The 26,205-nt window shown below is 50.3% G+C and overlaps 2 protein-coding genes across 3 annotated transcripts in view; one reads left to right on the plus strand and one right to left on the minus strand.

Annotated features, from left to right (window-relative positions):
* The window catches only part of LOC135901918 (Kruppel-like factor 1), a 180,462-nt gene that overhangs the window by 100,210 nt on the left and 54,047 nt on the right, over positions 1–26,205 (plus strand). Inside the window, exon 1 of one of the 2 annotated variants that reach the window (XM_065431753.2) lies at positions 24,080–24,177. The exons of the other annotated variant lie outside the window; for it this stretch is intronic. Within the exon in view, the coding sequence (XP_065287825.1) occupies positions 24,103–24,177 (75 nt within the window). The 5' untranslated portion in view covers positions 24,080–24,102. Of the gene's footprint in view, positions 1–24,079; positions 24,178–26,205 lie in introns of those variants that run through there. 2 annotated transcript variants of the gene reach the window in all.
* Positions 19,391–26,205, minus strand: part of LOC135901919 (uncharacterized) — a 391,597-nt gene continuing 384,782 nt past the window's right edge. The window contains exon 5 of the mRNA XM_070525529.1: positions 19,391–19,465. Coding sequence (XP_070381630.1) covers positions 19,410–19,465 — 56 coding nt within the window. The 3' untranslated portion in view covers positions 19,391–19,409. The remainder of the gene's footprint in view (positions 19,466–26,205) is intronic.

Below are 26,205 nucleotides of genomic sequence, written 5' to 3' on the forward strand. Positions count from 1 at the left end.
CTATGCCTAGAGCAAGGCGCTTTAATTAAAGGAGCCACAGCCGAGCCAAAGCCAAGCCAAGAAGGGTGCCGTCTTCTCTAAAAGAAGATCGCGTATGGCGGCTCAACGACTCCGCCGCGGAGGTTATTTTATGGCCGCCCGCGCGACAGCTCGTCCCGGGAAGCGGGAAAGACGTGCGTTTGCGAGAGGGTGCGGTGAAAGGGCTGAAGCGGCGGAGTTGCGCGGCGAGCAGGCGAGGTGTGTTTATGTACACCGCCAGTTAGTGTTTACAAACAGCCCGGCGCATGCGGAGGTGTGGCGAGCGTGGCGAATCGAAGCGTGCGTACCGTTCGAGTAATGTGCGCCTGCGTTCTTTCCGCGGTCGCTATTACAGCCACCTCCCCAGATTCGTGGCCGTGCGTTATGTCATGGCGCCGTTTTCCAAACCGAAGCGAGTTGTAGTGTTTCGTGGTCGCAGAAAAACGCAGACCACGTTTTTGATATTGAACAACGCGAGACGGGTAGGGAACTACAAATCCTTGAACCGACGCGTAGCCACACGCAGGCTCAACCGCACCATTCCGACACTCTGGTTTCGAGCAATGAACGGGGCAAGCGGTGCGTGGGAGTACAGATAAATATTATTGAAGCGCCTCCTGTAGTTAAATGCGCTAGAGACACAGACGAGGGAGAAAGTTCAGCACTGCCACAGAGACAGTCGCTCAGCCAGGCATAACAGAATGCGAAACAGCGCTCACGTGGCTCACTGCTTCTGGAATGTTGGAAGCCACGGTCTCGCGGTTTTGCTTTCAGTCAAGGGTCTTTTCATCTAGCTGGCAAAGCTAGATGTGAATGGGTAATCGCCGATCTTCGGAGGATGACCAGTCGCATAGTACATACGTGCTTTACTACGCCTTCGCGAGCACAGCTGCTGCAATCAGAGCTACCAGGAGCGGAGTGGCGGGCTCACCTGCGTCGGCGAATTGGGACACGCTGCTACGTGAGACAAGTTTCGCCGCAGCCGTCTACAGACTCAACACCGAAACACGAATGCTCGTCTATAACATTTGACAAATTATTATTATTATTATTATTATTATTATTATTATTATTATTATTTGTTTTGAACACATATACACATGTACACAGGTATTAGGAAAGGGAAAGCGAGGAGCAGGCTGGCAACTGCCACCGGAAGGGTCACAACGCCTGCCTACTCTTCTGAAGGGAGGTGACAGCAACACAGAAATAGAAGATAGGAAGGGGGGGAGCAAGAAGGAGAGCGGGCTGTAGGGAACAAACACCGAATGCTTTGGCAGGACAAGACGGCACCGTTCAAAGCGTCCCGACCAGAAATACCTAGCTGGAGAGGTGAAAATGCGCTTAAAGAGCGTTCGGGTTCGATACGACGGTGACTCTATTATACTTGGCCCGGTTGCCTAGAGGTATCAAGCGTTTTCGGCGAGGTGACAACGCTGCAGTTCGCGACGTCCCATTCACGGAGCAGCAACAGCCACCTCCCGGGCATCCGAGAAGAAAACGGTGGCGGGCCCTGCCCGAGGTGAGGTGCCCGCCCCGCTCGCTGCTCGTTAGGCGCCCTTCGCCGCACGACGCACAGACACACGCAGCGGCGCACATGCCCGCAGCGGCGCGCGGCGGTAGTAATCAAGCCCCAAGGACGGATAAGCCTCTCCCGGCGCGCCAGGCTGCCCTCTCTCCACGGACGACGTCGCAAGGCCCGGCAAAAGCCAAGCTGGTGGCCGGACGCTTCGCCCATCGGACCAGGCAGATCGGGCTGCGCGATAAGCGGGGCCCGATCCTCTCCCGAAGAGAGCGGCCGGCCATCTCCCTACACACACGCCGCCGCGCCGGCCAAGGCTGGCCTCGGCTTACCCGAGCCAGGGCCGGGCTCAAAGAAACAAGCTTCCATAGCAGCGCAGCTTCCCAAACGTAGTTGCGTACAGGCACGCACGCATGCCCGCGCAGACGCGCCCTCGCTCGCTCCTAACGTACGATCCCACCTGTGCGTTCTCCTCTCGCACTCGACTGTCTCGGTTGAATGCGCTCGCCCTTAAGAGTGGTCAGACCGCGCTGTATACCTCAGTGTTCTTACTCGCAATAAGCCTCCCGTAATAGTTTGGTGCAGTGACGTCAATGACAGAAGGCCACTGCCGGGAAGGTTGGAAAACATGATTTCCGATTATGGAACGCGACGGCTCGACAACAGTCCGAACTGTCATGCGCGCCTTGGCGTAAAGACGTGAATATCAACAGGGCGTAACACGAAACAATACAACCCCGACAGCTCTACTGACCGTGTGTTCTTCATCGCCGGGTGAAAGCAAAACTTTAGAAGGAATCACTTCTTGAATGGCGTTACAGGGACTCTGGAGGGGGGGGGGGGGGTGAACGCGCCAAAGTAGGAACATTGGGATGCACGTTCTACGACACGCTTTGTGAAAGTATACCTTCAGCGATTGCCACGATCTCGCAAAAGTTGCAGACGGCGCCAAATGGCGCTTCTTCGGAAGCATACCATACTTGGTCGTTTAAAAGCTCGTTTCGGCATAGCCTCACTACATACTCTACGTGAAAAGACACGGCGTTGAGCTTGATGCACGCCCCGTTGCAGCGGTTCCGCGATACTGGACTCTGACAAATGTCGCACTGTGGCGCTTCGAGCTAATCATAGAGGTCCTATCCTATGCGCCAATCAGAAATGACAAGGCGGCGAAGTAGAAAATGTGGCGGAAGTGGACACGTACTGCCCAGAAGAGCACAATCGGTTTCTTCTTTCTGATCAACTCCGAACGAGCTAGATTAACCAGCAAATAAGCTAGCAGCCTGAATACCGGTCACAGGTCGGCAAAAATATACAGTACTCCCTCTGCTGACAAAGTATATTTAACATGTAACTCATCCCGACTCGGATCCACCGAAATCAGAGTCAATCGGGCTCACTCCTACTTAGCTGCACCACAGTCTGATCTAGCGAGGCGATCATTCGGGCTCAAATCGACCAAAAGCAGACCGAGACTCAGACTAACCGGTCAGCCTGAGTTTGAGTGAGTCGACTCAAGAGCAATTTCGCCGGCCTGTAGGGTGTCGTATCAGCGTGCATACGAGCCGACATCTCCTACCCGTCCTGACCGAGGCGTCGGTTCCTTCTAGTATTGCACCGAACTACGTGTACCAACTACACACCCACGCTCAGACGGCGAGCAATAACGAGGGCTCGCTGGCGCGTGGTCGAGCTGTAATTAGCGCGTCATTAACTAAGAACGTCGTACTTAACCGACCACTGTACAGGTGGAAAACCCAGGGTTTCGTCTGCTTCATATGCAAGGAAAAGCGAGAAAACAAGAAGACTGAGATGCAGCTAACACCAAACGGAGGCGCCAAAGGCGGCGATTCCATGCGCGAAGGCGAGATATACGCCGAGCACTCAAGGCGGGTCTCGTGAATTAATTAGAACGATGCTCGGGCAGCTACAGCGATCGTAGGAAACGCCTTCCTTTCACGTCGGCGCTCTGACAGCTCTTCTGGGTGGAAGCCTCTTGGAACTATTAGTCCTTTTTCTTATCTCCTTATCACTATCTCTCTATGCGTCGCCTGGTAATCTTGATTCTTTGTTTTTTGAACACCCGGCGAGGGACCATGTTATACTGTGCTTCCCCTCCACGCTTTCCTTTTACGCGTCGGCAGTGTGATTCTTGGCGAAAACCTCTTGCGCACATAGGCCTCAGGCGGTTCAGCTTAGCGACAAACAAACCAGTAAACAAGCCAAAACAAACAAAACAGCCTCAACATCGCTTCTCAAGGCAATCTGGCAGTACCAGGTGGGACCGCGTAAGCGAGTTTGAAGCGCTCATAACAGGCGAGACTGAGCGAACTGCGCGAAGAAGAAAGAAAGAAAGAAAGAAAGAAAGAAAGAAAGAAATAAAGAAAGAAACGCCCACCATCGCTATCGCCATTAACTGCTACATCACGCCCGGCGGCGCAAATATGGCGCCCGGCAGTCTCTTCCCTTCCATTTATATTGTTGATCTGTTGTACTATCATTGATTCAATCGAAACTCCACAGAATTTCAATACTAATTGAGCCAGCACAATGGTAGTTCACCAAGATTTTTATTGATAACTACACAACAATTTTTATTGATGAAATAATATTGATTTTTCATTGTGAAATGCCAACAACTGGACCGAGTTAAAGAGGCGACATACAATTTAAGGGAAAAAACACTCAAATTCGTTTGTTTAGGCTACAGCGTGAAATGGCGTAGTTAGGCTGGCCAGAACTTGAACCAATAATCAAAAATTTTGTTGCAGAGGCAGTTGTACGTTGAAGTGCAGAAGAGTGGTCACTGCAAGATAATGCACTCTTTCAGTATTGACCCACCGCAGCCCCAAATCCAGTCTCCGCAGTGGTTCACCTTGTTTTAATTAATGTGGATATTGCAATGTGCGCTATATAACTGCACTGGAAAACCTGAAAAAGATTGAGTGCAGTTGTTGCCGTGTAATGCTTGAACATTGCAGGGCAAGAACTGCATTTCTTTTTGTCCATACGCAGATACGAAGATGGAACTACACGGCGCACATAGCCATGTTGCTGCTGCATCGTGGATTCTCACACAAACAATTCGAGCCACATTTCAAGGTTGCTATCCGCTGTCTGTGGAAACACAGAGGTCTATATCATTGCGGCGTCAAATTTCTCGAAAGCAGGTGACAAGAATATGAGCACAGCACTGCTGTAGAGTTCCACATGTATGCAGTGGACATCGTATCAAGAATGAATAGTTTGAGTAACCGCTTACGAGCAAATTTTGAAAATGAAAAAAAGAAAAAGTTGAAGGCAATGTGCAATATATTGTGGAAGGGATCTTCTTAGGAGGGTGGAACTGAAAAATAAAAGTTTACAGTGTTCGTGGTGCGTTTTCACCCCAAACGGTATCTGTCTTGCATGCATTTCTGTTCCTGAAACGTCCTGCGCACGGAACTTTCCTGTCAGGCATTCATGCTGTCAAGCATGCTACGTCACCCGAATAACACGCACGCTTTTCGTCACCCGTAAATACGCTGGCGCGCCGCGCTTAGCGAAAGAGAGCCACGCGAGATGAATGTCATCATTGTTCGGGGACAGGGTGCACGGCAAAGGCTGCAAAACTGTAAGGTCCGGACAGCATATTTTTTCTCTCCGTTCATTTTGGGGGAAACGACATCGTAGCCATAGACGGCGACAGCCCTCAGCTTCCGCGTACGGTTATACACGGTCTCGAACCTTTCGCGGAAGCTACCCCCAAAGGCTCGACAAAGCGGACGACTACGCTCCAAACGATGCGAACGTCGCGGCGGGAACAGCTTTTAAACAGCGACGGCCGGTTCCGTTCGTTGCCGTAGACTTATTTCCTTTTGCACCACGTATTTCCTGAAAAGCGGACTCCGTCGCGCTATCACCTCTTCCGCTTGCAGGCAGACATCTCACCCGATCTTCGCTGCAACTTTTCCTTCTTTCTTCAGCTTCTGTCGCTTTGCTGATATTTTTTTTTCTCTTCGCTTCAACACTTGTGCGCCCAAGAGGGAGTCCACACCGTTCGGCGAGGCCACCTATCAGGGTCTCTGAAACTTCGATCTGGCGGTATCATCGAGCTCACGCGAGGCACCGTAATGATGACGCAACGCATCTCGAAGCTGCGGCAAGCGCCGATAGCGTGAGAAGAAACGTTATCAAAACGGTGAAATGATTAAATAATTATTTCGAAATGGAGCTGAGAAGAACGCTTCACCGTCGCTTAGAGCATCTGTCAAAAAAGCAAAAAAAGAAAAATTCCGACAAAGGTGGACCAGTAGCTAGTCTGATCTGCCTCGGAGATCATCGAAGCGGCTACCCTAACAAGAAAAACGTTGCACGAAATGTGGATAAAGAAGTTGGCTTAATCTCAACTTCTGCAAAAATGAAGAAGGAAAGGCGCCGGTTGTTTATAAATATATAACAACATTAGCTAACCAATTCCCCATTCACCCGCCGTGGTTGCTCAGTGGCTATGGTGTTGGGCTGCTGAACACGAGGTCGCGGGATCGAATCCCGGCCACGGCGGCCGCATTTCGATGGGGGCGAAATGCGAAAACACCCGTGTGCTTAGATTTAGGTGCACGTTAAAGAACCCCAGGTGGTCAAAATTTCCGGAGTCCTCCACTACGGCGTGCCTCATAATCAGAAAGTGGTTTTGGCACGTAAAACCCCAAATATTATTATTATTAATTCCCCATTCATTGCGGAAGTGTCCCGCACATTTTTAACTGTTCCTTACACATCATGGATCCTTACGTTGCTCATCAATTCGAACGCGCTCGCACTAAGCGCTCGTTATAGGCTGTATGCGCGTGCGTATGCTACCATTTCCACAGCTCTTCATGTCAATTCTGTACATTTATTAGAGAATAATACGTGGAAAATGCTCACTGACCTGGAGAGGCAAAGCAGAAGAGTGGGTCTAAAAATTAATCTGCAGAAAACTAAAGTAATGCTTAACAGTCTCGGTAGAGAACAGCAATTTACAATAGGCAGCGAGGCACTGGAAGTCGTAAGGGAATACATCTACTTAGGGCAGGTAGTGACGGCGGATCCGGATCATGAGACGGAAATAATCGGAAGCATAAGAATGGGCTGGCGCGCGTTTGGCCGGAATTCTCAGATCATGAACAGTAGGTTGCCACTATCCCTCAAGAGAAAAGTGTATAACAGCTGTGTCTTACCAGTACTCACGTACGGGGCAGAAACCTGGAGGCTTACGAAAAGGGTTCTACTCAAATTGAGGACGACGCAACGAGCTATGGAAAGAAGAATGATAGGTGTAACGTTAAGGGATAAGAAAAGAGCAGATTGGGTGAGGGAACAAACGCGAGTTAATGACATCTTAGTTGAAATCAAGAAAAAGAAATGGGCATGGGCAGGACATGTAATGAGAAGGGAAGATAACCGATGGTCATTGAGGGTTACGGACTGGATCCCAAGGGAAGGGAAGCGTAGCAGGGGGCGGCAGAAAATTAGGTGGGCGGATGAGATTAAGAAATTTGCAGGCACGGCATGGCCACAATTAGTACATGACCGGGGTTGTTGGAGAAGTATGGGAGAGGCCTTTGCCCTGCAGTGGGCGTAACCAGGCTGATGATGATGATGATGATGACGTGGAAAAGCTCGTGAAATAAATTGCCGACATTTACAATACTATCAAAGTTAAATAAATAAATAAATTTGCTTAGCCATCAATTTGCATTTTCTTCAAGGGAAATGAACGATTATTACGGAATAAAATCAACGCCGAGCTTCTCTCTCGCAATCTTCGTGGCCAAACCACGCGTCGCTGTGCCACGTCAGTTTGACGTCACACATTTCACTGCATTTTCCTGTATTCTGTAAGTTCATGCGCAGAAAGGGTGCCACTGGTAGCCTCTGTTGCCGTTCAAGTTGCCATTCTGGAGTAATGGAAAATATTTGTGGTGGCGAGAAAGAATTAACGCAGTCTAGACCACGACTTCAAAAGGCGACACTGTTTTGTAATTTTGCGTTCCAGTTTGACAAAAATTGCATCAACTCGACAACCACAGAGGTTCAAGCTTCGGCACATCGCGTGCACAGTGCTGTCGCATTCTGTACTGAAGTTCTTTCTTTTTTTTCTTTTTTTTTTGATATCCGCTTCGACTGGCACATCGCCGACCAACGCCCCAATGAGAGTTACACCTCGGAAAGTTACACCTACGTTTACAACTGTACTTACATCTCGGGTACACAACGTGGGCCCCGGATGCGAATCGGACATGTCACGCGTTCCCGGGTGTTCTCAACTTGCATTGTCCACATTAAACCGCGCTTCAAAGCAGCACAACACGCCACGAGACGTCTTGTTTTCGGGTTTCGTTCCTCAAACCACTTTGTACCTTTCTTTTTGGAATGGAAATGAAAACCCGAAAAATATATCCAGCCACCTTTACAGGTGGCGTTCTGAAGCGTACCAACACACACACACACACACACACACACACACACACACACACACACACACACACACACACACACACACACACACACACACACACACACACACACACACACACACACACACACACACACACACACACACACACACACACACACGCGCGCGCGCGCGCGCGCGCACGGGTGTACACGCTCTTAACAACATATCTCAAACAACAGCAACTCGAGCAGGACGTTCACGTGGTGGATAACCGAGCCTCCATAAGACGCCGCATAGGAGGCTCTGAAAGGAGCTCGCATTTCCGCCACACACACACAGGCATATACGAGGACTGCGCGTGCGCTTCTACTCCGTGCGGCTAGGGCCGGAAGTATAACAGTGAAAGGAGCGTCGGCAGTATTCTCGCATCCTCCCACGCGCTGCGGACGGTCCTCCTTCCGGGGCCGCGCTTAGCCTTAATCACCAGCGACCGCCTTCGCGAAGCGCAAAGCCAAGCCGAGCCAGCCTCTCACACGCGCCCGCGCGCGCCCTGAAGGCTTGCTTGTACATACTTGCGCACACTGCAAAGGAGGAAGGGGGGGGGGGGGGGGAGGTACAGCGTACCTGCGTACGCAAAATGTGTGTGATATCCGCGTATATGACCGTCAACGAGGCGCAACGGCGCCGTGGCGGCCAGCACAAAAGCACCTTACGGTATACGACGGCGCTGCTCGAGTAACGGATGATATGTATGCGCACGGGAAGACGAGAACTAGAGTAGGATGTGGCGTTGTGAATGCGCGCGCGCGTGGTGCTGGCTTTCTCACGCCTCTATATATCTCGCTTGTCTCGTGTAGGTGGAACTTGGTACAACGTTGCTCCATATAGGAAGAGCGCGGAGTTTTGGCGAAAATGAGGAAATATCCCCCCTCTTCTATTTCTTCTTTCCTTTTAACCAGGAGAAACCGGCGTCTGTACATCGTAGTGTGGTTCGCTTTCTATGTTTATATACTTGCGTGCACATTAACCCAACCTCAACGAGAACTTCAAAAAATAACTTAAGCTTGCCGCCTTGAGGAAAGGGAGGGATGCCGTTGTCAGTTCCAGTATGGGAACGACGAATGTGTATTGTGCCGAAGGGAGCTCAATCCATATAAATACCGGGGATGCGCGTTCGGTAACAGGCCGCCGAACCACACTAGTCACGTGTTCGCATTGCATGCGCAGCAGGGACGTCGCCAGGATGTTCACATAAACGATGCAGCCAAGTGGTTACAATTTATCTTTGGTGGTACAGCCTGGAATAACATCAGCACTGTAAAATATATTTTCTCCTTTAAATTTGAATAAGGATGTAACTCTATAACTCGCACCCCTATACCTTTTTGGAAGTAAAGGTTTGAGTTATAGATCGATTTACAGCCATATTCTCTTTTAAGTATGTAAATTATTATGCGAAGCATATTACGAGGGCTCAACCCAGCTCCTCAGGCGCGGCGGTGACCATGAAATCACGTGACACCGTGACGTCACGACAGAGGAGAAGTGGCTTTGGCTCAACTCTTGCAAGACGGGCTGGGTGGGAATCGAACCAGGGTCTCCGGAGTGTGGGACGGAGACGCTACCACTGAGCCACGAGTACAACGCTTCAAAGCGGTACAAAAGCGCCTCTAGTGAATGCGGTGTTGCCTTAGAAACGCGCTGTTTCTAAGGCGTGCGTCTCTTGCTCAGGCGCACATTTCGTTGCCGCGCCGAACGCTGCTTTGCTCGACGCTCACCGCGTCCAATGCGGGGCGCGTAGTCGCTGCCCTGTAGCCCATTGTCTTACACCCCTTGGCGGGTCGACGGGAACGCTGTCGCGTTCCACTCTTGAAGGCGAAGAAGTAATGCATGAGTTGTTTCTTCGTCTAGCCGAACCAAATATAGCCAAGCAACAGCAGTTCACCAGGCTAAACAGTGGTTCAACAACTAAAATAAAGGCTAGTATGCTTCGCATCCTGGGCTTAACCTTACCTAAGCCACAGCCATTTTTTATAATGGGACAGTAAAGAGCGTGAAGTGTGGCGAGTCTTAATTATCGAGAAAACGCGAGAGTATCTCGGCGATAACTCGAGATTTGCGAACTTCTTTATATACACCTTTTTAACTATCGATTGCGTCACATGTATAGGAGGTGCCCAACAGCTACGCACAGCGCGAAAACGTCCAGCGACGCAAGACTAACTAAAGCTTGCCACATCAACGCTCCTCCTCCATACGGCAACGCGGATTCTTTAGCAGCGGCGTTCCCTGCCTAAGGCAAGAAAAAAAGTGGTCTTTAAAAAAAGAAAAAAAGGTTTTAGCAGACGCGATAATCCAAGTCGTCAGGCCTGGATCGCAATTTCTAGAATACAGATTCCCCAAATTTCGAAATGAACTGCTTTCGAAGTACGCCGACACGGCAGTGTAGGGACGTGCTACTAATTGCGTAAGAGAGAAAGAGAGAGAGAGAGAGAGAGAGAAGTAGTAGAAGAAGACGAAGAAGGAGAAGGAGAAAGGTGTTGTCACGAGGCTACACGCACAGAACAAACGGAGGCGCATTTGCCGCACCTCTCAAACGCGTGGATCACTGAGATACTTGCGTAGGGATACGCAAGTCCTTTTCGAAACGAGAGTGCGCAGGCGAACTGCACATTTTTTTTTTCTTTTCTGCGCGCGCGAGAACTGAAGCAGTATAACGAGGTTCGGATGCAGAGAGGCGCACGCGCGGGGAGGAAATAATAACCGACTCGGCAATAAGGAAGACGAAAGCGAAACAAAAACAATAACAAGACACACCTTGCGAAACAAGAGCAACACACGTCCAACGAGACGACACGCTGCTCACTGGCGGGCTTCTCGGATCGAACAATGGACAATTTTCTCCGTATCTACGCGAGACGAGCGCGCGCGCACGCCTGCGTGGCGCCCCCCCCCCCCCCCCTCCCCAACCAAACCCTGCAGTGTGTATACCGTCCCAGGCCTCTTGCACGCCCCGTTCCGACGCTCTTCACGGAGGCACGGCAGGAGCCGAGAAAATTTCGAGCCGCGCCGCCACGCATCCATGACGCCATCGAAACGGTTCGCCAACGCCGTGAGGCCGTTGCAACAGCGCACGGCTACCAGCCGCTGCGCCCGTTTCTGAACTTTCGGTAAAAGGCACGAAAAAAAAAAAAGACGAAGAGGACCAGCATCGACAACGACAGACCTGTACCAGCACGTCGTGTGTAAATATAGCGTCTTGTTTCTCTCCGAATACGCTTGGTGCATGGAAGTGGCGCTTCGTGTGCGTCGGTCTGTATGCAAATGTCTCGTCGTTACCGCGCCTTATTATTTTTTAAGCATAAATATGCAAAACCAACATACCCAAATATCCATCCTAACAGTTTCTCAAGTTCAGGTCGTCGCGACAATCTCGAAGGCCGTATAGTATGTAAGAATCGCTAGTCCTTACGTCCTGCAGTGAAGCAGCCTTCTCAGCCTAAGTTAAGCCGAGGCACCATCAGGACTAATTAGAGAGGTAGCCCCCTGCAGCAGTTAGTAGATAGTTTTAAGTTTGGGGACGCAATCGGCTTGCGTACGCAGAAACTAGGTACTGCGCATGCGCAGACGTAGAGGTCCGCGCATGCGCAGTGCCGTCGCCACTAGTTCTGTTTATCTGCTGCGCGCAGATGTATACAGTGCATATTCAATCTGCGTGGTTCTGGAGTGGGAGTCACTGCGCGACCACGCCAACGAAAGCACGTTGTATTGGATCTAGATAATTTAGGATAGACGCAGAATCGCTCAATCCTTCAAATTTAAAGCTGCACAATCTCACACGTTAAACTTTGCTCATCTAGCGTCTTATGGGAACTATGCGAAGAACAAGGGAAGCAGTTAGGCAGCGACAACTGGCGCATTAGGCACAACACAATTGATCTAGCTGTTGCGGGCTCACCTGTAACTGATTGCTTGTTTCATAAAGCTCCTATTAAAATGGATGATCTATCCATGATTTATTGTGACAATGTTAATGTTGTTTCTCTGAGAACTGCGAAAAGAACTTCAGCTGTTCAAGGAAAAAAAAAAAGGAAATGCAGATGATGCGTATACGCCAAGCTCACAAAAATACAGAAGTACATGTTGCTGGGCTAGTCGATTCATACTGCGGAATAAACTATCGCCGCGATAATTCGGAAGTTTTCGTCAGGACATATCGAGCCTACACGTCGTGACGGTCTGCGAAAACACCCGCACACTTTGAACGACAACACACGGTCATGAACCAGCGCGATTGTCTTCCTCTCAACAGCGACTCATTCTAAATTCACTCCGTGGTCCTTTTTAATGTGCCGGGAGTCTCTAACCACCACTGTTCATTATTTAATCAATATCCGACGATATTCAAAGTGCATTCGCGTGCACCGAACGCCGGTTACGAGATCAAACAAACGCACGCCCCACAGCGGCAATCCCGCTCTGCGTGAGCCGCCGCGTTGACACGCGATCTCCTTCCCCTTTCAAGGCACAATAACAAAAAACAAGTCGTGAAGAAAAAAAGAAAGAAAGAGAAAGGAAAACGCGAAGCGTTCACACCTGCTTAAACTTTCGCGCGACGTCAAATCCACGCAGCGATTGCCGCCGACGCAAACGGCGCTGAGCATATATATATATATATATATATATATATATATATATATATATATATATATATATATATATATATATGCGCCGCAAATTTGTTGAAAAGCGCGCGCGACGAATCGCGGGCGTGTGTGTGTGTGTGTGTGTGTGTGTGTGTGTGTGTGTGTGTGTGTGTGTGTGTGTGTGTGTGTGTGTGTGTGTGTGTGTGTGTGTGTGTGTGTGTGTGTGTGTACACATGCATAGTACGAGAAAATAAACGTTCGAACGGCCGGCTTGTTTCCTGAGGATCGATCCGGATCGCTCACGCATACCGCATATGATCGAACGAACTCGCCTATGCAAGCAAAAAACGAAAGCATCAGGAAACAGTACGCGGAGTCGCTTGACGGCGAGATCGAAGGCGGGAAAGGCTATGGAAACCATGGGTCGGCTAGAGATGAAGGAGGTGGAAAAAGGTGTGGGTTTCCTTGCTCCGTTTTAATTTTTCTCTTTTCTTTCGGGGGGGGGGGGGGGCGGTGTGTGCCGTTGTTTCCCGGAGAGAGTGGCCACAGTCACGACACGCGGCGCCCTGCACGACGGGCCACAAAACAAGTATGCCAGACATTCTATCCATCTCTCGCCGCTGGCCTGCCTGGTGCGGTTCACTCGCTTTCTCGCCGTTTCCCGCTCGCGCGAGACGGGAATAATTGATAAACGTCAGCACTGCACACGCGCGCGTGCCTTCCTGCTTGGGAGCTAAATGCGCGGAATGACCGCGTGGTGGCGCTACGGGCGAAAGCAGGAGGAGGGAGAGAAGGCGAGGCACGAGAACGGCGCCTGAGAGAGGGAAAGGGGTCTTCGCGAAGTCTTAGCCCAGGCACATCACGTACACGAAAGGTGCAGACACAAAGGATCACGCAGCGACGCCTAATTGGAATCGGAGCTGCTGCGCACGACAAAGTGGATATAGAACGTTGGCGGCAGGAAGTTTCGAAAAGTAATATATGTATTCTTCACAGTTGAAACGCGTGACTGTAGATGCACGCTTGTAATTCGAACAGCGATCGATCGTTTCGAAGGCGCAGCTCGGCTGGACCGTCGCCCGGCCTGTATACACACAATTTCTTGAAAATGCGGGCGAGTGTACTGGAGGGAAAGGCAGAACGCAATCATCGCATGTGTTCGAAGAAAGCTCTCTTTCTTTTTCTGCATTGGGGCGCACGTTTTGAGCACACGCACGTATCCTTCGGCGAGGGACCGAATTCTATCGTGACGTGGCTAATTTTTCGGAATGACTGGCGTCTGAAAGACGCTGTTTTGAAAGCCCCCTTTCCGTCGCGCACACGTATAAGGTGTATAATTTGTTACGGGAACCGAAATGAAAGTAAAAGGAATCAACGCCAGGCCGTGGAAACAGGAATAAAGGGCGATGCGAAGAGAAAGACAGATAGTTCGTCTACCCTTTATACACCGAGGAGGCGCTCTTTTACCGCGGAGCGATAGGCCATGTGTCGTGATTTTCACCGGGGGCCTTACAGCTATTACAGTCTTCATCATTCCGGACAGAAAGTAAAAAGAAGCGTTTAAACAAAAATAAAATGTTTAGATGCGCGATCTTATCGAGGACTCCGTGATCGTCCCGATACGCTCGCGCGTTATCAGACCGGCGAAGATGGCGACGAATTGCACGTTGCCCTTTGTTCAGGTTCTATACGGGCAGGAAGTGAAGCCACAATGCAAGATGAAAGCTTGTTTTCCCCTTTGAAGCTTCGTATTTACTTACAATAAACATATAAATTACGAAGTAATTCATTGGACGCTCACTATTACGAGCTTCTCACGAAGCGCACCACAGCTTCTCGTGAAGCTCAACATGTGGTGGTGCGTTCAATTACCAGCGTCGGCTGCCGCATTTTGGTGCAGTGAAATGTAGAAACGCCTGTCTACTTAGTCTTGGATGCACGTTAAAGGAGCTCAGGGAGGCAAAATTAATAAGGAGCCTGTTGGGATTGCATATACATATATAATCAGCCAAGAACACATTGCAGTAGTGGGAACGTACATAAACTACCATACTACCAGCGAGAAGCCCTACTACAAACACGCAACCTGCTTCCGACAAAGAAACAGTGCTACAAAGCACACAGGCCATGTGTCTTCGCGGGTTTCCAGGCAACCGGAGCGCCAATAGAGCGAGAAGAAAAAAAGAAAGGACGTAAGTCTAACCGAACGCGACTGAAGGAAATGGGGAGCCCGACGCATTCCCGTTCAAAGCACCGAGGAGAACCTCCTACTCCTACCCCCTCCCCCCTTTGCGCTTTCAGCGGAACGCCTGAAACGGAAGCGATCAATCACTTCCGGAAATTAGCGTACGAAGGCGACGTCCACGACGTGTCCAGGCACCCGCGTGAAGCGATCGAAGTCTCGTGTCCGCCAATAAACATAAACATACCAACCAGTGCGCAGCTGAAGACGGTACAAGAATTTTTATCACTGTTCATGCGAACAAGAAAACAGCGCCGTGCGGCGCGCCTTTGCATGCGCCGCATTCTGAAACGGTCGCTTTCGGCGACACTGTGTCGCCTTGCCCCAGCCTTCGCCATCGGCGCGGGCTGATTGGCTGTTATAGCGAAATCGGACGAGCTGATTGGCTGGCTGAGCACTACTAATCAGCGCGCGCCTGACGGCGATACTATATCGTCGAAGCGGATCGTTTCATAATACCTCACCATGATGCAAACCCTCGGGAGAAATATGGCGCAGTGACATGCAGTTGAATCCCGGTTTCACGAAATGCATGGAACTGGAGGACTGTTTCTTTATGTGGAGAAATTCTTTAGGCCAATAATACCGACGACTGCAACGCTTCACTTAGAAGATTACCAATAAGAAACACTAAACCAGCTTAAATTGTATTCTTCAAAAATTCAAATTTATCGATTTCCCAGAAAGAGTTTGATTACTACTAAAAGAAATTAAGTCAAAACATGCATTTCTTGAACTTCGCGCGGCAACTACAGCGTGTGTGTACGTCAGTGTGGCGTAACAGATTTCCAAATATCCGCTCCCATTATAGGTGCTCTGAACCAGATGACGCTCTAGCAACTTTCGTCTTTATTTTATTATAATTATTATTTTTAAGTCCTGCTAAGTCGAGTCTTTGGTTTCTTGGAAACACGGCGTAGCCATCATTTGCCCTTAAACAGTTAGCGAAACCCGAGTACGCGCTTCTGTCGAAACACGTGACCGTCGCGGTAGGCTGGTGCGAAAACTGCAAGGCGGCGCCACCGCCTGTTTTGTCTTTGCGCCTTTGTTGGCCTACCGAGCACTCACAGATGTACACGTCCCACAGACAACCGCGGCACACAGGAAGCGGACGCACTACGAAGTTCGCGAGTTGACAGTTTCGCATACGTATGTTACCTCCATATTCAGAAACGCCTCTTGAATTCGGCCGCGCCTAAGTGACGTCTGTGGTGAACGCGCTAAAGAAGGAAAAGCAATGAGCGTGTTAGCCGCGTATACGCACCAGGCGTCATGTATATCAAGCCAAGCATGGGCTTCAAAATTAAGATGCATTGAATTATTTTAAGATGCAATTAAGGTAACGAATGAAAACGTCGATAATGAGTCCGCGTGCTGCGACAAACCAGAATTAAATCACAGAGCGGCAAGAGTCACATAGGGCTGCTGACTCGGAAAGCTCTTGACACTGGGCTAGGTCGGCGTTAGTTAAAAAAAAATAGAGAACAAAACAAAAACGGAGAAACGGTCACCCGCAAACATTCTCGCGAACACCCAGGCGTTTCATTAGCGAGAGTGCCTGCGGCGGACGTTGCGACAAGCACGCGGCGTTGGTCATGCATGTGCACACAACCTCGCTCCTCGGTTGACAGCTGTAAAAGTCAGACGCATGGATACACATGTCCGTTCGAACGCTACGCTCGATCTATACGGAGCCTTTTGGCGAGCTGTAATTGAAGGCGGAACGTTCGCTAAAGCGCCGAGGGTGTCTGCGAAATAAATAAATAAAAAGTGAACAAAAGAAAGAAAAGGAAAATAACACTGACAACAGCCGGTGTTGCGCTGTGCGAGTTATGCAGAGGGCCAACCTCGCACTTATACGGCGTCGTAAAATGCACGAGCATCGATAAACATAACACCCTACCCTCCACCACACTTTCACCATGCCGGTCTCCTTTTGTAAGACCGCACCGAATAGGCGCGGCAGGCGTGTAGCTTTACAGCAACTTTAGCGCCAACTTTGCGCCCGATGTTTTTTCTCGCGTATTAAAGCGTGTTACAAAGCGCCGAGCAGCCGTTGACCGTATGAAAAGCAAACAAGCGTTGCGCGATCGGTAGACGGGGTGCGGCCTATAAATTTAACGAACGGACGGCTTACGAAGCGCCGGCTTTACGCTTAGCATGCGAGCTAACCGAACCACAAGTAAGCTTTGGTTTGCTTCGGAGTTATCAAGTGATGGTAACGGGGCCGTGTGCACGGGTTGCAAGATGACAATATACAGCTTAAGATATCTAAAGAGCAAAGACGCAATTCTGCATTGGAGATGTTATGATGCCGACCGACGTTTCTCTTGTAAACTATTGAACAATTAAGCCATATTTTTTTAGTTGTACAGTCCAGGAACATAGCCCTTAGCTACAAAATTAGCAAGCGACTAGTAACATCAATAGACTCAATTTGATCACGATGCTAAATGTGCACTTAATAAATTTGATGTGAGAATGAAAAACACAAGTTCTATTGCAAAGCTAAAGAACAACTGTTGAAGAAAATACGCGAGCAAAGCGGGTTGATCTTTGCTGCTAGCTGTCGCAAACTAGTCTTTCGATAAATCTACTCGTTCTGTTTACGATGATGATTTATGGTGTTTAATGGCGCAAGGGCCAGATATGGCAGAAAAACACGATTACATATATATTTCTGTTTTCGTTGAGCCTTTTCTTCTTCTCTTCTTTTTTTCTGAGGTTATGGGAATGCGCGCCACTCCTGTTTTCGCTCACCCACACATATTACACAACCAGGCACGCACACCGACATACGAGCGCGTTCGTACGCCGAACACAGACGCGCACTACTTACACGCTCACATACACATACATACAGACTCTCATACACACGCACACCGAAGCACATTCGCGCGCGTTGAAAGTCGCATCCCAGAGTATCGATAGCGTGAACGAAGAACACGCCGGCAAGACGATTTGTCGAGTCATCCAGCACACACAACGCGCAGATGACAGCCATTGTAGTGACGAGAGATTACTTTCTACGACGCTGCAAACCATGGAGAACTCCCGGGCAACTCAACGTCGCTTAGCGGCATGGCATGAGCACAGTGACCGGCGGCAGTGCGCTTCTTAAAAACGCTCCCTGTTCTGACACGATATCTCGGGCACACGCACGTGCGAGCTTCAAATGCAGAGGCAAAGTGACATTGGGAGGCAAACAAGTCGAGCGGGACAGCGTCCCTCCTGCCACAACGGCTGCTGCCACGTCGAACAGGGAGCCCCCCACCGGACGGCCATCGCGCCAACAAACTTCCGCGGTGCTTTGCCCACTGACGTCTAACCTCCTGAGAGGGTTGTTGACTCACCGCATTTCGGGAGACGAGCGGAACGCGCTGCCGTGCCCGACATTTAGCGCGCGCTATTGCTCCGTGCAAAGTCAACAACTTTCGCTGCCATCCTGTCGAAGGAGATGCGAAATGAACCGTTCCTGCTCGTGCCTTTGAAGGCACAGGCATATTACAGTGAATGCATACGATAATTGTCGCGCTGACGTTCTTTACATCTCATTTTAGACAACGTGCTTTGAAGCTGTGAACTGCTCTTCGAGAGTATACATATACACGAAACGATGGGTAGAGACTTACGCAAGTGCAACTGGCTTCTAAGTGTGGCTTCTACGTGCGCGCTATACAGTGCATTGTGTGTGTGTGTGTGTGTGTGTGTGTTAGAGAGAGAGAGAGAGAGAGAGAGAGAGAGAGAGAGAGAGAGAGGCTTGTGCGACACGGCCCCGTTTGGGTGCTGTCCCTCTGTGTGTCAAATAATTTGTATTTACTTCATCTGTCCACCTGTTCACCTCGGACTACACCGCACTGTCGCGTACCGGTTCCGTATTTGACATAGAGTGCCTTGCAACTTGGCCTCGTATTTTGTCTCTTTGTTACAGTGCGTGTTTCGGGACCTAAGTTCCTACGTTTAGCTAACCCAACTATAGAGATTGTTTCTGAACCATCCCGTTTCCCATATTTCGTTACGTCGAAAGAGGCACGGGAACACCTATATACAGGTATATTTACAGGTGCACAATCATGTAACGCTGCCCAGAACGAACAGCCCGTGCCAGGTCATCAAGCCGTCGTGATCGTCGTCACTTCAATCAATGAAGTAACTGTCGCGTAGTAGTATTGTATTAATTATGATTACTATTATGAGAAAAGAAGTATAGCTGTCACCGCTATGACGTGGCGAAATTTCTTTCTATTTACACGTCAAGAAAGAAAGAAAGGAAGAAAAACACTCTTCATATGCTTCGAGTTCGCGCTTTCGCAGATGCGCACAGCGGCACACCCTATACGGCGCAAACATTTTCGCGTGTCCCAATGCATGAGACGAGCATGGAGCAGGAGGAAAATAAGGAAGGAGAGGCAGGGAGGTCAACCATAGGCACGTCCGGTTTGCCACCCTAACAAGAGGGAAGGGGTTTAAGAGATCAAATCAAAGAAAGACGAGGGAGAGAAGAAGGTACTTCTCAGTTTGAACGCGTGCGCCTGTCCACCCCTTCACGTTTACAGTCGGTCACCGAGGCCAGTCGAGTCCATGAATCGTAAGAATGCCCGCTTCGCTTTGCAAGCCTGCGAAGAATAGGGCCGCGCTCTAAGAGTCTTTGTCTCTGAAAATGGCCTGCCGTCCAATCGGTTTAACGCAGTCCGAAGAACATTGCGTTCGACGTCATAAATATTACGCAAAACACAACACGTGCTCCAGAGTTACGCTTGAGTTCCAGTTAGTCAGTGTGATCTGACACAGGATCACGGAAAGCTCGATGCATGGAGAATACAGCTGAACGCGGGGAGAATTGGAGCGAAACGGGAACGGCTACGTGCAAGGGATGGATAGATAAGTAAACCAATGCCTTTGACCTCACCGGCGCACCTGTGGCGATTACGTTGTCCATCACGTGCATATATTAATGAACAGTGGGCGAATAAGCTAGGTAAAGGCAAGTCTCCTTGTCGAAACACTGGCTGCGGCTCTGGCTTCTCGTTTTGGCCGAACTACCAATTTCAGTGCCTACGTTCCTGGGGACCTTCTGCCTTGGCTGATTGTGCGCATGCCTCTTAAGATACTGGGAAAGGGTTGGCTGCACAGAACACCATTCAAAAGCTATTTACTTGGCTGTACTGTTGGCTACCTAACCGAAAGTCTCCGTAAGTTTTCTCAAGGGAACGAGAACGCAGACAGGCTGATTTACGTTAGGCTCTTGCTTAAGAAAGCATAACATGGGAACACAGGATCTTTCCTTCTGGCTAGTATAGGAGGTACTCGACTTCAGGGTAGCTTTAGGTGACTCCAGTCTCACTTTGCAGCCTTTTCTATAGACTTCAAGAAGATTTTCGCCCAAGATACTACGACATTTCTAAGTACGTTTAGGGGCGCACTGGAAGAGGTCCGAAAACGCGCTTTCGAAACCGGCTTCCCAGTCTTGTTGATTGCATTTCTGCGAATGCGGTTTAGTTTGACTTCAAGAGATTTATTTTTCATATATGTGGCTTTTATTACTTGCGCGTCTGTTTATGAAAAGGAGTATCCGGCGCCAACATCTCCTGAGCAAATAATAATAATAATAATAATAATAATAATAATAATAATAATAATACGGCAGAGCTCATCTAACGATGACTGTCGACGACAACACGAACAGCAATCGAGCAATGTCACGACAGACCAGATTTCTGAGGTGCCGCTTATTTATTAAACATAATTCCGACCCTTTTGTTGATTCGGCTATATGCTGGAGACTCCAATAGCGTCCCACTTTGTCATGGCACTCGCTCGCCAAGGTCGTCCACGAGCATGGAGGCATTAGGACGACTGTATGACGCTTACACAGTGACGACGGAATGAGGAAGAAGGAATGATATCGATGGAACGACAAAGGCGCGTATAACGGCGATGGCATGATGATAAGAACACGATAATTCCTAAGTTATGACGAAGGCATAACGGCAACAACATGACGACTACGACATGCGGAGAATAGGATGACGACGATGATGTGACAAGCGATGCGACAGAGCGTCTGTGTGACGACGAAGTAAAGACGGCGATGCATCACTACTACGGCGTAATCACGATCGAATGACTGTCGCAACGGCGCCCGCCGCTATCAGCGCGTGGAAAGGCAGGAGACGACTGTAGTCCAGCCCGCCAGCAAGCGGAAAAGGCCCCGTCTTTATTTCCACAGCCGTTTAAGTAGAACCAGCGTGACGTCAGCGACACGTGGTTCCATACATGCGGCAGGCACAATGACTCGGCGCGTCCTGCGGGAGCGTGCTTTCAGCCGCAGAGAAATACATTCCAGCACAATGACGACGTCATGATTACGATAGATTGACAGATCGACAGACAGACGATAGATTGACCTTGACAGATCGACGATGGTGGTGTGACGACGACGGCACGATGACGATAGAGTGAAAATAATGACGATGGTGAAACGTTCGCGTGACGACGATGGCAAGACGACGACATGAGGGCAATGGGATGACGACGAGTGTATGATGACAATGGCGTGACGATTACTGCATCAGGAACCCTGCACGATGACTCGACGAAGGAGGCACGAGGAGAGTCGAATGACGTAGCTGGATGGACGATCACGGCACGGCCCCGACGGCAGCACGATAACGGCATGGGCAAGGACGCCATAGTCACGATTGAATGACGACGGTGCGATTGCAATACAATGACGAAGGCAATGTACGTCGATGGAACGACGACTGCAGTACGGCGACGATGGGATGACGTTACTGGGAGTCAGAATTATAGAAGGACAGCGAGACGACGACGGTATGCCGACCAATGCCTGACGACGATGGCGTGACGTAGCGACCAAGCTATTTGCACTACTACGTCGGAGTAGAAGCTAGGCGGGACCCTGTGGCGGTGTGATAACGAATGCACGACTACTGTACGACAACGGCGGCACGACGAAATTGGATGAAAAGGCTCGAATGACGGTGTTGCAACGACCACGATAGATAGATAGATAGATAGATAGATAGATAGATAGATAGATAGATAGATAGATAGATAGATAGATAGATAGATAGATAGATAGATAGATAGATAGATAGATGCTCAAAACGATTGAAGTACATGAAGAATGCCATTCGCACTGAAAAACAAAACACGCTTAGACTGTCTGGCACCTACACGGGGACATACCGAGACACGTATCCGGATAAACGGGAAGAGAATAGCGGCCGTCGGCCGACAGCGTCGTTTATAAAGGGGCGACGACTGCCACGAAGGCGTGACCCACCGCTACAACAGCGCGTGCGACGTTGGAAGCTCCATACCCCGCGCTGTTCGCCGCCTCGCCTCTACATATTCCTAATTTTTACGACTCGCGTTCCAGGCAGCGTCTCCGCACGGCGTGTGCTTCACGATATACGAGCGCGGCGCGGAGAGCAAGCAGCCCGCTCGCTGGCCGCACGTATATAGCGCGCGCACGCAGATTGCAAAACCCTTGCAGCGTCCAAAGCTCGGCGGCATAAAGCTAAGCAAGCGCAGCGGTATCGCCCCCCCCCCCCTTTTTTTTCCCCTCGCGAACGTCGTCGTCTCCTGTACGGGGGGGGGGGGGGGGGGGAAGACCCGGCCGCAGGGGTGCCAGTTTTATGGCTGCTCGGCGCATATAACGCGCCAGCGAGGCGTTAGAAGTCTCACGTGCCTGGCATCGCGCGCCCCGAAACGCACCTCGCGTGCCTCTTCCGCGCGGCTTAAGAGTTGCGGCAACGCGGATACGAGTCGCGAGAGACGCGGCGCAGATGATATGGCCGCGCCGCGCGCGCGCGTTCGCCCCGTCCCCCACGCAAGGAGAGCGTATCTTCCGCGTCTAGTCTTCTAGACCAGCACAGCGCGGTGGCGGCTTCCGTGTGTGTGCCGATTGCGAACGCGCGCTGGTGAGGCACATCATGCGGCGTTCCCTAAAGCGAGGACTGTTGCGAAATGCCGCTTGTGGTTCGGTTGATTGTTTGTTTGTCTACGATAGAGCGTAACGATGGCTTTTCGTGACATCGGGAACATCTCTTGCAACACGTGTGGAGCCTTCTTCAAAAGTACGAAGATAACGTACTTGGCAAGGCCACGCGTACTCCCCTCAGGAAGAAGTACGCGGGCTATAGGCATTCGGCGACCAAGCCGATCTTCTTCTCCGCCTTTGAATCTAACTAGAAATTGACGACTGCAATCCGAACTTGCCTTCGAATCTTTCCAGTGCTTTTGTGAATTCCGACGTGTGCGTGTGAATTACGAAGACAGTTATTTTCGGCGAGCCTCAGCATGTAGTCCCTATTTGTTTCTCACAGGTGTACACACGACAGTTTCCACTTCGCGCCAACCTTCCTTCGTGCCATTCTTGCTCTCAAGATAGGCGGTTTAAAGTCAAAGTCTACTGCGCACGGAACAAAGGAGTAGCTGAAAAAAAAGGAAGACCATAATAAGAACAAAAAACAAAGAAGAAGAAGATGTGAGCACCTATAAATGATCTCCCCTAAAAAAAAAAAATAAAACGTCGTCCGAGAACAGTTGCCCTCTGCACGTGATCTGAGCGAGAGTTAAGTGCATATCGCACGATACATACTTTTTTGATACGTAGTTTTCTCGGGCCGTTGTGCCCTCCTGTCCTTCCAGTCTCGTATCTATTACACTGCTCTACATAAACAGTTCTCAACATCTACTTCCACTAGCACGTGCGGCGAAAACGCAGAAGTCACGCCACAAATGCGTTATGTGTATACAGTTGTCCCCCGTGTTACAACCGCAAAGAATGTCTTTCAGCGAATCAAGAAGACAAGAAAAACTAAATAAATAATAGAATAAAATTGGCGCGAAGACGGTGGAATGTCCGCGACGCGGGACGAGATGCAGCTGCAATCTTCTTTATTCACAGCGACAAATCTCTTGCGCATGCCATTGCGCAGGCCGGCAGTGAAACAGTACAGTCGCCTATAGGTTTATCAGGAGAGTGAGTGAGAGAGAGAGAGAGCGAGAATGGGGGCGGAGTGAACAGAAGAGACAGTCAAAGAGCTTCTCGGAGAAACCGCCACCGAAAGCAATATACTACACGCTCATCAATCGTTGCGTGCGGAGCGAATCGACAAATAGCCGAAGTAGAGCATGCCGGGACCGTCGAGCGTAGAGGGGGGGGGGGGGGGGGGGGGTCTCGTTGTGTATTACGCGGACGGAGCTGCCAACATCAGGACAAATGGCCACAACAACGTCGGCCGGTCTTCGGGGCCGAGCAAGCAAGAACAACAAAACACGCGGACACGTACGCAACGTAAGTTGCCTTCTTGGCCAACCTCGCATCGTGAACGCGATTTTCGAGCACTTCGGAGCGGGGCACCGGCCGTGCAGACAAGACTTCTTCGATGTTCTCGCGACCACGCTCCCTTCCCTCCCCGTCCATCGCAGGCTGCCTGCGCCGGCTCTGATCGTCGTATATACAGTACACAACCGAGCCATCGGGCCAACACTTGCGAAGGGTACGTTCGTGAAAGCGCGCTGCATGCTCTAACGCTTTGCGTCGCCCGTGTGATCGCGGCCTGCGAAGCAACGAAACCGTAAAACGCCGCCGCCGATGACGCCGTTAGCCGGCGAAAGGGTGCGCGAGGCAACCACCATCGCTCGCTGGCTTGCCGGCGCCGTTATTGCGACAGAGCTTGCGCTACAGCTCTGAAGCGCTATACAGCGTTCGCGCCAACAGCTCACTGGACAGACGTTATCCGGAGACCGACATCACCGCCACCTCGTGTGTGTGCGCGTGTATTATGCACGCGTGCAATGTGTGTAGGTCGCACGTCAGTTTCTTGTGCCTGGCTCGCTGCGAGCTCCAGGAGAGATTGCCAGCTGAGAGCGTGCGCGCATGCAACTTGCACGCCGAGGCAGCGCAGACATCCTTCGTAGCTTGCGCAATCTCATGGAGGAGAGCTCGTAAGAGCCGAGTGCACAAGTGAGCACGCGCCGAAACGTCGGACGTCGCCAGTGGTTATATATATATAGGACGCTAAATATCGGGAGCATTTGTTGATTTGGAAAACCTGCGTAACGGCTGGATAGTACGCCTGTACAACAGGCGCGTCGTGCAAATTAGAGATAAAGAGACAGAGAAATTATATAGAGAAATGCAGCGAAGTCAAACACAGGTATTTTTGATTTGCTGCCCTGTACAAGGCGAGGGGGTAAGGAAATATCACAATAACCTCAGGGAACTCGAGCAGCGCATATACTGCACACTGAGCAGGGTTCCTGCTGAAGAACTGTCCTACAGAACGTTCAGTCCAGGTCGTGGACAATGGTTACCCTACAAAGCACTACTCATATCACTGCTTCTCGGTACATTTCTGTGGGCAGATCCAGAGCAGATGTCTGAATGTGTTGACATCGCTACATGTGTTGGCCATTCGAATGAGACAGGCACAAAAGTTGTTAAAAGCGATTTCCAACAGGAAACGGTACAGCATGGTCTGTTCGCGTAGTGGTAACGAAGGCGGTGCGCTTATACCTGCAACTAACATGAACGAGATACGATGAAAGTCCTAGTGTTCCTGGGGCATAGTGCACGTTCTTATACGACGACAAGATTAAAAGTAGGAAGTAGTTGCGAGCGATGTCCTGACGCAAGTCACATCCCAGGTTGCGATCACCGTCGACCTGCCGTTACGTAACATGCAGTAGCGGACCCTGCGGTGCCGTCCAACGTGTTGTATCGACACCTCGGTCGTATATCCTCTTGTACCACGAACCTTCAGGTCGGACGTGGTGCGCGACGCAGTCTTTCCTCGTCATCGGGCACGTATACTAAAACACGTCTGCGTTGAAGAGACGCGCCGGGGACGGTTCGCGGAAGCAAGAAGAGCACTCGAGGATAGTTCGGTCGGCTGGAAGGGAGGCTGTTCTCTCCGTTTTATTTTCACTACACCCTTCTTGCACCCTGCATCGCAATCGGCGGCGAGGCACGGCGCGCCCAAGACGATCGCGCGCAAGCGCCCTGGCGTCCACCCTGCCATTCGCGCAGCCGAGAACGTTCGTGAACGCGAGTAGCACGGTGCCCGGCTCCCGAATCACGACTAGACGCCTCGCTCCAACCAGCAGCTGTAGCAGTAGCAACACCACCATCACGGCACGCATGTATATAACGAGAAAGAAAGAAAGAAAGAAAGAAAGAAAGAAAGAAAGAAAGAAAGAAAGAAAGAAAGAAAGAAAGAAAGAAAGAAAGAAAGAAAGAAAGGGAACTACTGCCTATTTGCATGCAGGGCGAAGAAAATCTTTCTCGTATGATGACGCGCCGGGCACTGTACTATACCGT

Source organism: Dermacentor albipictus, chromosome 9 (genome assembly GCF_038994185.2).
Source record: "Dermacentor albipictus isolate Rhodes 1998 colony chromosome 9, USDA_Dalb.pri_finalv2, whole genome shotgun sequence".
NCBI lineage: Eukaryota > Metazoa > Arthropoda > Arachnida > Ixodida > Ixodidae > Dermacentor > Dermacentor albipictus.